At 34.7% G+C, this 16,177-nt stretch overlaps 1 protein-coding gene across 4 annotated transcripts in view; it reads left to right on the forward strand.

Moving 5' to 3' along the window:
* HERC2 (HECT and RLD domain containing E3 ubiquitin protein ligase 2) overlaps positions 1-16,177 on the forward strand; it is a 105,989-nt gene that overhangs the window by 58,646 nt on the left and 31,166 nt on the right. For all 4 annotated transcript variants that reach the window (XM_031596186.2, XM_031596188.2, XM_031596187.2 and 1 more), the window contains exons 48-68: positions 582-680; positions 771-939; positions 1,050-1,175; positions 1,938-2,046; positions 2,185-2,324; positions 3,802-3,992; positions 4,818-4,923; positions 5,094-5,185; positions 5,771-5,946; positions 6,405-6,516; positions 8,133-8,214; positions 8,329-8,472; positions 8,987-9,077; positions 9,702-9,879; positions 10,287-10,368; positions 10,451-10,622; positions 12,320-12,464; positions 13,078-13,303; positions 14,355-14,526; positions 15,061-15,247; positions 15,952-16,092. In XM_031596186.2, the coding sequence (XP_031452046.2) occupies positions 582-680; positions 771-939; positions 1,050-1,175; positions 1,938-2,046; positions 2,185-2,324; positions 3,802-3,992; positions 4,818-4,923; positions 5,094-5,185; positions 5,771-5,946; positions 6,405-6,516; positions 8,133-8,214; positions 8,329-8,472; positions 8,987-9,077; positions 9,702-9,879; positions 10,287-10,368; positions 10,451-10,622; positions 12,320-12,464; positions 13,078-13,303; positions 14,355-14,526; positions 15,061-15,247; positions 15,952-16,092 (2,940 nt within the window). The remainder of the gene's footprint in view (positions 1-581; positions 681-770; positions 940-1,049; positions 1,176-1,937; positions 2,047-2,184; positions 2,325-3,801; positions 3,993-4,817; positions 4,924-5,093; positions 5,186-5,770; positions 5,947-6,404; positions 6,517-8,132; positions 8,215-8,328; positions 8,473-8,986; positions 9,078-9,701; positions 9,880-10,286; positions 10,369-10,450; positions 10,623-12,319; positions 12,465-13,077; positions 13,304-14,354; positions 14,527-15,060; positions 15,248-15,951; positions 16,093-16,177) is intronic.

Genomic DNA, 16,177 nt, shown 5'->3' on the forward strand with positions numbered 1-16,177 from the left:
TTTTAACTTCCTTTGGCTGAAAAATAAAAAGTGAAACTTGTTGGTTCCAAAGTGTGACTAAAGAATTAATGAATGAAAGGCAAAAAAATACCGGTAAAATAACATACTTTTTCTTCACGAGAACATTTTTCAGACATTGACAATTAAATAGCTTTCATGATAGAAAGATGGAGATATCTTTTTCACCCACTGTTCTCTTTTTTCCTGTGCAAACACACAGCCTAAGGAATGGAATATGAGTGTATGTATACCAGGCAAAGTAGGTTACTCACAAATCCTCTCTGCACTAGTTTTCTTTGGCAGACAGTTCTCACACAAGCAATGTATAGATTGCTTCACACATTCCGAAAATCTGCAGCTATATTCTTTGGCAAGTTGTTCTGGAAACTAAGCTTTAAAGTAGAGCATGAATGCTAGCTCTGAGGAGGGTTGATTTGAAGATTTTTCCTGTTCTGGCATTATCACTTGGTTATTATATATTTTTTTGGTTGGATTGTCTTCATTTTCTGCTATTTATTTGAATTGATAGTAAGCAGATTTTGTGACTGATACATGTTTGTGTTGGATTTTTTTTTTTTCAGTCCAATGGTGCTGTTGTAACAGAGAGCCAGACATACAAGAAACGAGCTGATTTCCTGAGTAATGATGATTATGCTGTATATGTGAGAGAGAATATTCAGGTAAGCATGGAGATGAAAGCCATAGGGAAAACTTAATCCTTTTTTTAAATCACTGCAGAGCTATGGCATTTTGTTGTTCTTTTTCTGTAGGTCGGGATGATGGTTAGGTGCTGCAGAACCTATGAGGAAGTTTGTGAAGGAGATGTAGGCAAAGTTATTAAACTGGATCGAGATGGATTGCATGACCTCAATGTACAGTGTGATTGGCAGCAAAAGGGTGGTACTTACTGGGTCAGATATATCCACGTTGAACTTTTAGGTAAGTTCACTGTTTACTTCTTTTTATCAAAAAACTGGCATGGTATACAAAGGGAGATTGGTTTTGGAGAGTGGAAAGAACACTTATGTATTTATTCTTGCTACTGCTAGGTTTCCCACCACAGAGTTCTGCCTCTCATATCAAGATAGGTGACAAAGTGCGAGTGAAAACCTCTGTTACTACACCCAAATACAAATGGGGATCAGTTACTCACCGAAGTGTGGGAGTTGTCAAAGGTAACGTGTGTGCAAAATGGGTCATGGGTAATAAAACTGGAAACCACAGAGACTTTCTGCAGTGTTTAAGGAGAGAATTTTTTAGACATGCACTATTGTTTGGGATGTTGCTTGATGGTGAGATGATAGAATATATTTGATGTCAGTGATGTATTTAGAGATGCATACTCTGTGAATGCCCCTTTTTGAGCTCTTCTTGAGATCTTTAAGAATCTGCAGCTTCCTGCACATTCCTAATTCTCATTTATATTTTGTCTGGATGAGCCACAAATGTAATTAGTCTCTAAAAAGTATATGTGACTTGAAGACTTTGTATGAAAGTGCAGTATGCTAATGGCAGCCTGTAAGTGAAATAGAAATTATCCATAAGGCCTCAGTAATTTTTAAAGAGATTTTGGTCATTCTATTTGTGATTGGAAGTACTCTCTTCCTTTGGAATTCAGTTAAAAAATTTAAATACATTTTTTCTGTATTCTGTTTAAATATATATTCTATTTATATCATATATATTAAATAACTGTATGTAGCTAAAGATTTTTTTTAGATATTTTATGTATTTATATATAAAAATTAAAGATTTTTCTTGTCTCTTTCTCTCTGCCCTTACTCAGGGTGTCTGATCAAGTCAATATATAGCTCCATTACAATAAAAGATTCCTTATGAAAGTAACTTTTTTTTTTAATCTGTTGACTGTGGTGCTGGACACTTTGATTTCATGGTGATTTGTAACACATAGTATTCTCTGTATGCTTTTGCAACAGCTTTTAGTGCCAATGGAAAAGATGTCATTGTAGACTTCCCTCAGCAATCTCACTGGACTGGCTTATTGTCAGAAATGGAACTGGTCCCCAGCATTCATCCTGGAGTCACGTGAGTGATGAATTAGTCTATATAGGTTATCCGTTGGCCTTACTACCTTGATCCCATTATCTTGACTGATGGCACCATTAACTTCTACAATGAAAACTGCTCAAAGTATATATACTTTTCATTCTTTTGTGAAATCAGGTGTGATGGCTGTCAGATGTTTCCTATCAATGGGCCTAGATTCAAATGCAGGAACTGTGATGATTTTGACTTTTGTGAAACCTGTTTTAAAACCAGGAAACATAACACCCGACATACTTTTGGCAGAATAAATGAACCAGGTAAGCTTCAGAATCCAAATGTTTCATAGATATATTTAAAATATGATTAATATGTTTTAAAATAGCAGTTTTAAATTAAAGCTGCTTATTATAATGAATGTGTTTGGACTCATCCTTTAGACAACATAGTGTTTTTAACATAACATAGTGATGCTACAATTGCACATGCTGAACTACACCGAAATGTCAACCATTAAGCATTAAACACTGTAGTGTTAAATAAGCTAAAAAAAATATGGTTGTGTGGCAATAACTCTGTCAGAAATGAAGAGAAAAATAGTAAAATCAGCCTTTTCATTTTAAACATAGGTGAATGAATCCTCAGGACAACAGGTACAACCCTGAAATACCTAAGATTCATTCTTTGACTCTGTAACAGTTTTGCTTAGTATGTGGTGGCTGTTGCCTTAGTTCCTCCATCATGTGGAGACTCAAGTGGTATGACAAGAAAGGGAAACCTTTTGAAAGATTTGTCAGAATCTTTTATTTCCAAGACAAGAACAGGTGCAGCCATTCTAACTCCCGAATCTTTGGGTTTTCCATTGTTATTAATACCTGAAACAAGATTTTATTTCTTTTCTTTCCACCTATCTATAATTCACTGTAATATCTAGCACTGCCAAGGTTATGCTCACCATTTGGATTAGTTTGGAAAAGGAATGAAACTGATTCCCTACTAGAAATCTTGAACATGCATTGCATTTGTGTGATGGTTTGTTTAAACGGCAAGAAAGACATGTTGTTAAGAAATCAGTTAATATGAATGTACAGATATTATAATGTGTATTTGTAATCCTATTCGTTGCACTGTGTAAAAGTTGGAAGAGTTGCAATGTTATTTTTGTCAGACTTACTAGAAGCTATAAACATCAGTGAAAGGGACATAGAAGTAAATTTTTGCAGGGAAGAAAGATATGGCTCACTAACCTTCCTTATTTCTTAATAACCTTCAGAATTTTTTGAGTGATTAAGATATCTATGTCTATTGTCCTATAAGGGATTTCTGCTGAGAGTTGGCTATGTAGTTTTCATGTTCTCTGCTGGTGTACAGAATTCATACGTTGTGGGCCTGTTTTTTGAACTGTATGTATACGTGGCTATAAATTTTGATTTACATTTCAAAACGAAGGAATATTTTAGGAATTACTCTTTATGATTTAAGTAATCACTCTTGGTAATTCCTAAAGATATTAATTTTCTGTAATTTTGAAATACTTATTTTTTTTACTGAATCATGCTTGGTTTACACATCAATCATAAGAACAAAAAATATGACACCACAGATGACAGGCATGAAAATGTGTATTCAAATGAAGTACTTACATCTCGTTTTAAAAAGCAATCAATTTCAAACTCAGCTGGCGTTCTTACATTTTCTACCTTGACATTCTATGTCCGAAGTCTTTGATTTCTTCTATTTCCTTTCACATTGTTATGGGTTTAATAAAACAAAATTTTCTTTTATTTAACAATGCAGGTCAGTCTCCAGTGTTCTGTGGGCGTTCTGGAAAACAGCTGAAGAGACGGCATAGTAGCCAGAGGGGAATGTTACTGGATGATTGGTCAAGGATAGTGAAGAATCTCAATGTCTCTTCCTCTGTGAATCAGGCTTCACGTCTTATTGATGGCAGTGAGCAGTGCTGGCAGTCTTCTGGCTCACAAGGAAAGGTAACTTGAAGTTGTAATGGGTTTATTTTCATGGGGATAACTACTTACCTCACTTTGCTAATGTGTTTGTTAATTCAAGTAAGAGAGTAAGTAGTAAAAACAGACATCTGAAGTACAACCCTGTGTTTCTTCATAATAAATGTGTCTATTTTTTAATCTATGCATCGTCATTATTTCTTGGAAATTGTAAGGAAAATGTATGTTTTGTGTTTTTTTTTTTTTTTTTTGAAACACAGGGTAATTATTTTATTCTGTGATTGGCCATAGGCAATTTCAACAGTCTATTCAGTAACTGATGTAACTGATGACAATTCTTAGCAATCATTGTGTATGTTTTACTCAAGGAGTTTGTTGTTCTTATTAAGTAGAACTGTTTCTGACTATTTCTCACTTGCTCTTCTTTATTTATCTGTTCTTATTGGCCCACAGCACTGCTTGGTGGCCAGTGTAGGCACTGGGATTTGCAGCTAGGCTTCATTCCAGTGTGCTCTCTTAGTGGCTATGCTGAGAATATCCCCAAGTATCCTTCCTTCAGGTTGTGGGTGCTCACTAACCAATCAGAGATTTATGTTGTGTTCCATTTTTTGACCAGTAAGATCAAGGTGCTTTCTCAGTCTTCTCAGTAGTGTCGCTCTTGAATAAAATCAATTACTTGCTGCTAATGTTTCTTTTGTATTAAGAGTTAGACTGGCCAGATTTCCAACCTTGTAGATATTTTTTATACTACCCAAAAATGTTTTGCATTCTTCATTGAATGTGTACTCTTATTAATCATAAAATGGTCCTAAGAATACTATCTGAAAATGAAATTATTTTTTTCCCTAGCACTGGATTCGCTTAGAGATTTTTCCAGATGTTCTTGTTCACAGACTAAAGATGGTAGTGGATCCTGCAGACAGCAGCTACATGCCATCTTTAGTTGTAGTTTCAGGTATGTAAATACTCTCTGAGAAGCTTGAAAAATACTTTCTTTTTAATGTCCAGCAGCTTCTATTTGTCTAGTTTCATTTAATATCCATTTATCTATTTAATATGTGCAATGTCTGTTCCTGACACAAACTGTATTTTACTGTGTCTTTCTTTCAATACTTTTTTCACTAGGAGGCAGTTCCTTAAATAACCTTATAGAGCTAAAGACAATCAACATAAATCCTACAGACACCACAGTGCCTCTTCTCAGTGATTGTACAGAAGTAAGTGAAGTTTCTGTAAGGAGAATTATTTTTGTATGCAAACTGAAAATTATTTCGTTGCAAGAGAGGGATCAGAAGCACTATTGTGATTATTAAAGCGTGGTATCTTGCTTTTCCTGCATCTTAGAAGCATTTCTGGCAGTTGTAAAGTTAATTATCCTGCTGAGTTTTATTGTAAATCACAGTGCAACTATAATATTTATCTTTAGCAGTCAATATATTTTAGTTTTTGTTTCTGAAGTAATTTAATATACCTTTGAGCCAAGGTGGCATTCCAGTAAACATAAATCTGGGGTTCATTTTAGTAGGTGATAAAGCTCATTTCAGATAGTAATTCTGAATGTTTTCAATAACAGCAAGAAGGAATATGTAACTGAATTTTCAGGAGATTTAAAGTGAAATCATTCTTAAAATTTATGAAGCCAAATGCTTATCTTAGAGTATACAGTTCTGAAAAGCAAAATATTTGAAGTCGCAGATTAATTTTGTTATGGTGACGAAGTCAAGCAAAAGTTCAAGATCTTTCCTGTCTATTGTGAACATGCAGAGAAACCAAAAGATGGTGATCTAGATTTTTCTTTTTAGTATCACAGGTATATTGAGATTGCAATCAAGCAGTGCAGAAGCTCTGGAATTGATTGCAAAATACATGGCCTCAGCATACTGGGACGTATACGTGCAGAGGATGAGGATTTGGCAGCAGTTCCTTTCCTTGCTTCTGATAACGAGGAAGAGGATGATGACAAAGCTAATACTGGAAGGTAGGTAACTGCAGGTGGAAAAAAGTTGGCAAAAAGACTTAGTTTCTATATATTCTATTCAGCAGATTAATCATGAGGAGTGCAACTTAAGTAGATTGAATGTAAAGAGAAATATATTTGTCACAACTGTAGGTAGCTCATTTGTTGATAAATTCATGAAAATTTTCACACTGGTAAATTGGTAGCATTTCATACAGTTCTTTTTGATTCCCAAAACTGAAAACCTAGCTGAAAATATCTTATGTAAATACTTAAAATGTAGTGAATATATATATATTTACCACTACTCTAAAGATATTTTGTTTAGTTTTATGTTTTTATTTTTCATTAACACTCAATTGTGATGACTTCATTTGGATATTGAAACCATTCAGAAATGTAAAATAAGTATGAAATAAAAGTATGGTTGTGCTGTAGTAAGTTGCTAAACTGACTTTTTTTTCCCTAAATGTACTCAGTCTTGTTAGAAAGAAGGCAGCTGGGCTGGAATCAGCAGCTACAATAAGAACCAAAGTTTTTGTCTGGGGACTGAATGACAAAGATCAGTTGGGAGGACTGAAAGGTTCCAAGGTATGTTATTGATTTAAATATTTTTAGTATAAAATATAGGCAGCTAAAAATAAAATGTGCAAACCTCACACAACTCAAATTTAATTGCAGTTTAATCAGAATTTTAAAGTTTATTTTAAGTTTTTTGATGTTCAGACATGTGTGCTGGCTGGAAAACCTGGGGCAAATTTCCATTTTGGTTGTTTCCCTGAAATGTAGTATGTTGGTGTTTTTTTTAGCATGTTTATTTTACATGATAGCAAACTAATTCTTTTAAAAATCTGTATCACTCTCTATATTTTGTTATTTTAAGGTTTTTTTGCATGTGTAAAATGTAGATAGCAGTGAACTTTTCTATTACCTGTAAATGGAGCTAGTTCTGTAAGTAATAAAAAGAATTTAAATTAATTAATGTCTTCTTATTAGTGTAACTTGATTACATTTTAGTGCAATTTGGGAGAAATTTCAGGCTGGTATGCAACTGCTTATACATAATTTTTGATATGATGCAAGATGGGAGGGATGCTAAAAGCATTAATTTATGCTGTAAGTAATATGGATTATTGTCAGTTGGTGGTTTTCAGGAGAAGAAAGGTAAAGCTGCTGTATTCTTAATCTTATATTGATCCATAAAGTGAGGGCTTAAGTTCTGAAGTGCTCCAATCATCCTGAAGGCAGAGTTTGACTTCCTTTGACTGAAGTGTTTGTCTCCTTGTAGAAAAGGAGAGAACTATACGACAGTTAAATTGAAGATGTGAGGGAAGAAAAAAATGAAATACATGTATAAATATGAATGAAATCTATGAAGATTAAGCTTCTTTAGGTAGAAAAATCATGCTAATATTAACTTAAACACATTATCTTTGAGGTCTTAATAAGTATTAGTATTGAAAATTATATAAATTGATTAATTAGGATAGTAATTTCAATGCTAGTTTACAAATGTCCTACAAACTTTTTTACTCATATACTGCAGTGAAATAGTCTGTTGTTAATGTTTCAACTGCTTAAAAATAACTGAATATTTGACTCTCTTATAAAAGAGAATGAGCCAGGTTTTAATGTGTGTTGATTTAAAATGCTTTAAAGGGTGCATTGGTGTCTTTTTTTATACATATATAAAATCTGCTTGATTAAGGACTATTTTGTAGTAATGAGAAAAATAGGTTGCATGTGTTGTTTTTTTTTTTTTCCTTCTTGAATTGGTCTCTAATCCTGATTGCTAAAGCATTTTGCTACTGAAAAATGTACTTGTGTTTCTGTATGCTGATTTAAAGTGTGTTGGTTAACACTTTCAGTTAGGTTCATTTTGCTGTTATGCTTTTCTTCAGAAATAAATTGTTTTTTTCCTCAAGAAAATAACTATACTAAAAAGATGATGATTGTTTTATCCCATTTCATTTTCTCTCGGAGTTTATATTTATCATATTTTCTGTATTATTTGCCTTTTCTTGGTTCCTGTCTTTTTTGTGATCTGTATTAATGAGTATCTGCAAAGCGTTCAAATAATATGAGGAGTTTTCGTATATAATAAAAGTGATAACTTTCAGAGTTTTATCACTTCAGAATAACTCTTTTCTGTAATGTGTACAACTGCAAAATATATTGGAATGATTTATGTTTCCTGCCTACTCTAGATAAAGGTTCCTTCATTTTCTGAAACCCTATCTGCCTTGAATGTTGTACAAGTAGCTGGAGGATCTAAAAGCCTTTTTGCAGGTAATACAAGTTTAAAGTATGTATCATTATTTAAAGGCAGAAATAAATTTCCATTTGTGAAACATTGATGGTATTACAAACTATTTTTGTTTGGTTTTTTTCCCCAACTTTTAGTGACTGTAGAGGGTAAGGTATATGCTTGTGGAGAAGCCACAAACGGAAGGTTGGGTTTAGGAATATCCAGTGGAACTGTGCCTATTCCCCGCCAGATAACAGCTCTCAGTAACTACGTTGTAAAGAAGGTGGCCGTTCACTCAGGTACTGTCTGTTGTTATTCTTACATATATAACTGGAACACTAAGCCTAAAAATAGAAATTGTTTTGTAGATTCTTTAGTGCTGTAATGCACCAGAATATTTGATTTTTTTTAAATTACTTTTTTAGCAAGTACAGGTTGTTAAATCGTGTGTAAGATGCTAAATTCTATGAATTTAGACCATACTTTGTTTCTTACCTGCTGGAAAACTTATAGTAAACTCCAAAGGAAGTATTTTCATTTTTAAATATTGTTAAATACTGGGTTTGTTTGCTGATTTCCTTGCAGCATTGACAATAGCAGATTAAGTTGTTATTTCTATTTTTAATGTGCTAGGAAGCCTACAGTCACAAACATTTTCTTTTAAATTAAAACACGTTGAAGCTTCTAAGAAAATAAATAACTGTATCTACTCATGCAACTCCATCATAAATACAAAGCAGTTTCAGATCTCTGAGATTTTTGCTAGACGTTCTCTGCCTGCTTGAACACTTAAATTTGTGTTTATACTTTCAGGTGGCCGGCATGCTATGGCATTAACTGTAGATGGAAAGATATTTTCATGGGGAGAAGGAGATGATGGTAAACTTGGTCACTTCAGTCGAATGTAAGGATACCAGTTTTATCCAGCTTGTAATAAGAGCCGATTTGTTTATAGCTGTGCTGTGACATGCAGTACCACTGCTGACAATGGCAGAATTTTTAACAGAAGTAAAACGTCTGTGTTCTGAAAAGATTTTTTTTCAGTAGTGTTCATCAACAATGCAGCATTGGTAGCAGTTTCAGTAGAATTCTTTATTAGTTTTTTTGAATGTTACTGATGGAATAATATACTTCTGGAGTTTGAGTTTTCTGTTACTGTTATGAGGTTTACTGAGCTACCTTGACATGTAAAACTGTACTGATTTTACATTCCTGAGCACTCATGGGAGAATTTCACAGTGTTTTGCAGAAGCCATATACATATTTATAAAACATTAATAGTGACTCTTATACAATCTTATACAACAGTATTAGAAAAAGTACACTGAAATACATTAAGATATGTTTAAATGGTATAAATTTAAAACTCGTGGTGGTAATAAGGAATTAATATTGGAATCATGAGTTGCATCCTATTTATCTTTAGGTTACTGTTAATTTTATGTACAAAATTTTTTGAATTGTAGAACTTAATGTACTGTGCAACTCTTCAAAAAATGATGATATATTGTTTATTTACTCTCTTTAGGAATTGTGATAAACCCAGATTGATAGAAGCACTGAAAACCAAACGTATCCGTGACATTGCTTGTGGCAGCTCCCACAGTGCTGCCATTACCTCTAGTGGTGAACTGTATACATGGGGTCTTGGAGAATATGGAAGGTTAGGACATGGAGATAATACTACACAGCTGAAGCCGAAGATGGTAAAATAAATGTTTCTCATTTTGATGAAATGTGAATGTGCTCATTTAGTAAATTGTAAAATAAAGGTAAAGCAAATCCAAAACCGTAAATGCAGTATGAAGATATTGTTTTGGAGTGATCTGATCAGGCTTTGGTACACCTGCCTCTGATATGCTAATTATTTCAGGAGGGCCAAAAAAGATGCAGTCTCTCTTGCTTTTTCTTGGAATATTGTTCAGAGCAGCTAGTGCTGCTGTGAACAAACATCTCATGCATCTGTTCTAACGCATAGCTGTCACTGAGCAGTGTTAGATCTCAAGTAAGCTGGACTTGATAAGCCTGGATGTCCAGTGTAACAGCTTGAAAATGTTTGTAAAGTTTTAAAGACATAATTAACGTATTTGAAACATCTCTTTCTCTTTTGCAGGTTAAAGTGCTCCTTGGCCACAGAGTAATTCAGGTTGCTTGTGGAAGCAGAGATGCTCAGACTCTTGCTTTGACAGATGAAGGTAGGAGTATCTTTTTCCAGAAGCTTTCTGGCACGTGGGAATACTGTGATCATTGTTTGACCTACAGTTTGGTGTTTGTTAGGTTTGGTGTTTTCTTGGGGTGATGGTGATTTTGGAAAACTGGGCCGAGGAGGAAGTGAAGGATGCAACATTCCTCAGAACATTGAAAGACTAAACGGCCAAGGCGTTTGTCAGATTGAGTGTGGTGCACAGTTCTCGTTGGCTTTGACCAAGTCAGGAGTGGTATGGACATGGTATGTGAAATTTGCCAAAAAATATTAATAAAGCAATTGCTAAGTATGTGTTGTATTTTCTGCTATTTGATTGCCTTAACCCCATCTGTACTTCATCTGTGTGTTGGCTTTGTCTTTTAAATAGTAAGGTCTTCGAGAAAAGCTGTGATCTGTTCAGTTGCTCGCTGTGTCTTGTATACTGTGTCTGCATACTGAGTTATGCGTTGTACTCTGCTAGAATTCCTGAGTCTCACTGAACAGATTCTCTCTTGAGAATAATGAAATATGCAAAAGAATGTTAAAGTAAGACTTTGGAGCAGAGTGGGGAAAAAAGAGAACATGGGAATCATAGTCTGCAGTTAAAACAGATTGGTAGAGTCAGGAAGTAACAAGAATGAAGAATTACAAGAGTAAGCAGAACTGATAGAAAGGACTACCTTGAAAACTCGCAGGACACTGCAGAGTTCATTACTACTGGGAAAGCCACGGAGTTGTCAATAGTGACTTTTTTTAATTTTTCCCCCTCTTTGTTTGTTTCTGCTTTTGTTCTGAGCGCAAGCCTCGCTTTTTAAGTTTATACATCTTTCTGTAAAATTTGTCCATTTCTATAATACAAATCAATTTCAGATCTCTACAGCTCAAGGTCTTACCCCATCTTTGGGTATAAATTGACCTGTTTGGTACATATAAAACCAAGGATGATGTAAATTTTTTTTGTTGTTGTTACATAATTTGTCAGCAACTGATGAATAATATAGAGAAATCCACAAAACTTATATTTTTAAAAGTCTTATTAAACGGGAGAAAAGCTTTTAGTAGAGTTCTCATTCATCATTGGTCACTAGAAACTATATTTGTCTCTCTCTTTTTCCCCTCTACTAAGTTCTTGTGGTGATGAAAGGAGTAAGAGGAAGGGGAATTTGGCAGTCTTCAAGTATGTTTTGCAAAATTCTTGCATAATTTCATGACATTACAGGATGGCAAGGTTTTTTTGTTTTGTTTCACCTGTGCATGTCTGCACCTTATGATGGCTGAGGTGCTTCTTAAGTTTTATCTTCACAAATTTGTACTGATTTGAGGGAAAAACTGTAACTTCTATGTTACATCTTTAGGTAGGCAGAATGTCACATTCACCTCCAGCACGAGCTACTTTTTTTGAGAAATTGGTTCTGGTGAGCTGCAGAAGTGAGTGAATGGTTACTAAAAAAACAATAAAAGAAATATTGACCTTTTTCCTCTTCATTCACAGGCATTTTAAGGTGTCTACATCCGTTTTTCTCTATGGCATATTTTTAGTGTGGTTTGTTTTCTGTATGACAATTTTATAAGATTAGATTATGATAAATTGAGAACCTATACTGAGGCTTGCAACAGTTTGAAGAATCTCAATTTTGTATACACGATAGTTCTCATATTTTTTTTCAAGTGAGTGAACTTGGTAAAGGATCTGTTATTTTTGGGTTTATCCTTGTTAGTATAAGTAGCTCCAAAAAGAATAACAATCAGTTTTGTAGGCGTTTATAATTTCAGTGTATCTGCAACAGATGAAATTCCATATAACTGCAGATGTATGAAAAGTCATAATTGATGCCTGTTCTAGACTGAGGTGAAATGTAGTGGGGTCATAGAATTGCAATTATCCTTTGTTTATCCAATTTTGAATAGTGTGAGTACTATAATTGTCCTGAATTTTGCTTTTATTTTTGTGTCTGTTTTAGGGGTAAGGGAGATTACTTCAGGCTGGGCCATGGCACTGATGTACATGTACGAAAGCCTCAAGTCGTGGAGGGACTGAGGGGCAAAAAGATCGTGCATGTGGCAGTAGGTGCCCTCCACTGTCTAGCAGTTACTGACACTGGGCAGGTATGTTACTTATCACCCTCCTTTCCCCTGTTTCCTCCATCCATAAAGAAACAAACTGTTAAACAAGACTGTAATAGCATCAGTGGTGATTAAATGGTGATTAAATCTATAACTAAAATACATTCATATTACTGTAGGACTTTAAATGTCACCTTAGTAGCTTTTGTAAGATTTTCCTAGTTTGTGGATTATATGTATGATCTGTTTTCTGCTTCTCACTCCTAAAACTCAGTAATAGTTATAATGTTTGGAAAGCTTCTTCTGCAGTTAACCAGCATTGTAATTATTGTGGTGTGTTGATTCAGATATCTGCAGTAATTACTGTGAAATTGACTCTTTCAATTTAGTTGTTCACTTTGAACATTGATCAGCTGATGATTTATGAATCTGCAGTGATTTATGAATCACCTAATAAAGGGTTACCTAGTTGTTTTTTTTTTTAACGTATGACAATACCTGCATTATTTAAAAATAAATAAATCGAAGCAATAGGTTCTATAAAGCATCCTGGATTATTAATACAAATTGCTCAGATTTTTCTGTAAGAGTTGTAAGGAAAAAAAAATGAGGCAATCATTGAGGTGAATTAATGAACTGAAATGTCTTCTGGCAGGTTTACGCTTGGGGTGACAATGACCATGGGCAACAAGGGAATGGAACTACTACAGTCAATAGAAAGCCCACTCTTGTACAGGGCTTGGAAGGCCAGAAGATCACCCGGGTTGCTTGTGGATCTTCCCACAGTGTAGCATGGACAACAGTGGATGTAGCTACACCATCTGTTCATGAACCAGTGCTTTTTCAGACGGCGAGGGACCCTTTAGGTGCTTCTTATCTTGGTTGGTAGACATCATCTTACAGTTTTTTTTTTAATGCCAGAGTAGTTGTGTGTGTGTGTAGTTTGACAGTTGATAGAAGAGTACGAAAAGAAAGTTCAAAGAAAACTAAAAGACAGCAAACAAGCAAAAGATCAGAAAGCATCCAATATGAGGAACACCCCCATCCAAATAAAACAAAACCTCTTCCTGTAAATGTAGATTTATAAAGGGCTTGTTCAAAAGTAAAGTGCAACATACTTTATCAAACGCTGCAAAGTCTTAGTCTTTTAATATAAAGTAGAGCTTTGTGGACATGTTAGATGGATGCTACTGTAATACTGGCCTTGTTACATGTCATCTCATGCTGTAGTTTTTATGCTACTGCTATCTTTTGTTTCTAAAGTAAGTGACTAAGAATTACTGAGAAAAGACAAAGAAGTTTCATATTGAACATAAAAGATCCAAACATTTTGCTAATTGCTTTCTCTGAAAACTGTATTTTAAAGAGAGTAAGAACTATATATATAATCTAATATATAATATTTATTTAGTATTTTTAGGATACCTAATTAATATTAATGTTGTTTGAAAAAATTCTGTTTAAGTAAAACTTGTTTTAAATGCCAATCACTAAAATATTTATATCTGTTATCCCATTCTTCATGAATAAGTGAAAAGGTGGAACAATATTTTATGAAGGCATTTGCTGAAAAGCTTCAGTATTGATTCCAGTATTGTAACTGTAGGACCTGCAGTTTAAAAATGTCCTTTAGGCTTAAATTCACAGCCACTTTATTGTGTGTATGACAGAGCACTGGCACAGCATTCCCAGAGAGGCACCTCTGAAAGCTGCCTGGATGTGGGTCTGGGTGCCCTGTTCTGGGAAGCTCTGCTGGAGCAGGGATTGAAGCAGATGGACCAAGAGGTGCTTTCCAATGTCAACTATCTTATGACTCTGTAATCTGTAATGATCTACCAAGAAATTAGATTGTTAAGTTCTGATTACGTAGTACACTTTTACTAAAACAGAAACAATTGCTTTCTCTTCTCCCCCCCCCCCCCCTTACTTCAGGTGTTCCTTCAGATGCAGATTCTTCTGCTGCCAGTAACAAGATTAGTGGCGCAAATAGTTTGAAGCCAAATCGCCCTTCCCTTGCTAAGATTCTCCTGTCGCTTGATGGGAACGTTGCCAAACAGCAGGCATTATCTCATATTCTGATGGCATTACAAATCATGTATGCCAGGTAGGCATTCAAGTATTCCTTTGTTTTAAAGAGCAATATATGTCATACTGTACCATGTTTCAATGTCTCTTGAGTCAGCTGTAAATGGTTTTGCGAGTTTGGACTTCTCAGGATAGGGCCAAGCATCACTTAAATTTTCTTTTGATGTTCATATTAGATTCCTTTAGAATAAGAAGCCTTCACTACCTGGGGAGAAACATTTATTCAGGAATGCTCAAGTATGCTGTGTAGTAGGGGTATAAATATGTCACAATAGGTGTAGTAGAAGCAGCAGCAGGGAACAGGGTTGAAAGAATAATAAAACTTTACTGTTCCTTGTTGATAGAGAACAAAGTATTGCTGTTAAAATTTATCTAGAGGAGAGCTCATGTAAAATAGGATGACCTTAGGACATAATATTTAAGTATTTAACTTTGAGAATGGAGCTAAACTCTGCCTATGGAAACCTTTGCTTATTTTATTAAGCTTTTTTTTTTTCTAGTTCAACAAAGGAGTATAATTAGGCTTATATGAATCTGTCCTAAATGATTTCAGGGATGCAGTTGTTGGAGCACTGATGCCTGCAAGTATGATTGCACCAGTAGAATGTCCCTCTTCATCACCAGCCCCCCCATCAGATGCTACTTCTACAGGAAGCCCTGCAAGTGGAGATGAATGCATGCTTGTAGGTGATATAGAAGAGAGGCTGAGCCCAAACCCGTGGCAGGACAGGAGAGGGGAGGTAGTGTCTAATGAGTTTTTTCCAACATTGTTTAAGAGTATAGCTGAAAAATGCTGTATAGTATTTAGTTTGGTGGTAAAGTAGCAGAGATTAAACAGTTGTTTTCGTGCTCTAATTTATGGAGTGGATACTTTATAACTTTGAACTTTCAGCAATTATGATTTATAGTAGCATTTTAAAGTTGATTTTAAAATGCTTGTTATTTGATCAGATAGCAAAGTAATTTTACAAGACTGATTAAAAATCTGGATTAAAAGACTATTTAACAATTATTTAATGAAATATCATTGTAAACTTATGTTAATTAATGTAGACAGAAGAACCTAAATGGGTTTCCACTCCCTTGATTCTGAACTGCTAGTAGAACCATAAAGAAGACTTGCTGCTGTAGATCTTTTCTTTCACAGACTACTGCTAATTTGACATGTATTTATGGGGTTGTCTTTTGCATTGCAGACTACACTGCGGACACTGATGTTTTACTATGTATGTTTTGTAGTATGTGGATGTCGTTGCTGACTTATCATGTTAGGAACATAAAATAGGAGCTAGAAAAACAGGGAAATAATCTGTTGTATTTGAATTTATGACTGTTTTTGAATCGCTGCTGTCTTTGAACACAAACCCTTCTGAAAAATAAATACACTCCTAAAGGATTTGTTACACTCATTGCAGCCTTTGTTACTTTTATTCGTTTTGGCTAGGTTGTTTCTTCAGAAGATGCTGTGACACCATCTGCAGTAACTCCCTCAGCTGCTGCTGCCTCTTCCCGTCCTTTCATTCCAGTCACAGATGATCCTGGAGCTGCCAGCATCATTGCAGAAACCATGACAAAAACCAAAGAAGTAATGTTGTCAATGCCTTCCTTAAAACTTAAGTCCTTATAATGCTTTTACTGAACAGTTCTGCTGTTTTAGATCATTTGAAGTT

This window comes from Phasianus colchicus, chromosome 1 (assembly GCF_987193195.1).
Source record: "Phasianus colchicus chromosome 1, bPhaCol1.hap1.1, whole genome shotgun sequence".
Lineage (NCBI taxonomy): Eukaryota > Metazoa > Chordata > Aves > Galliformes > Phasianidae > Phasianus > Phasianus colchicus.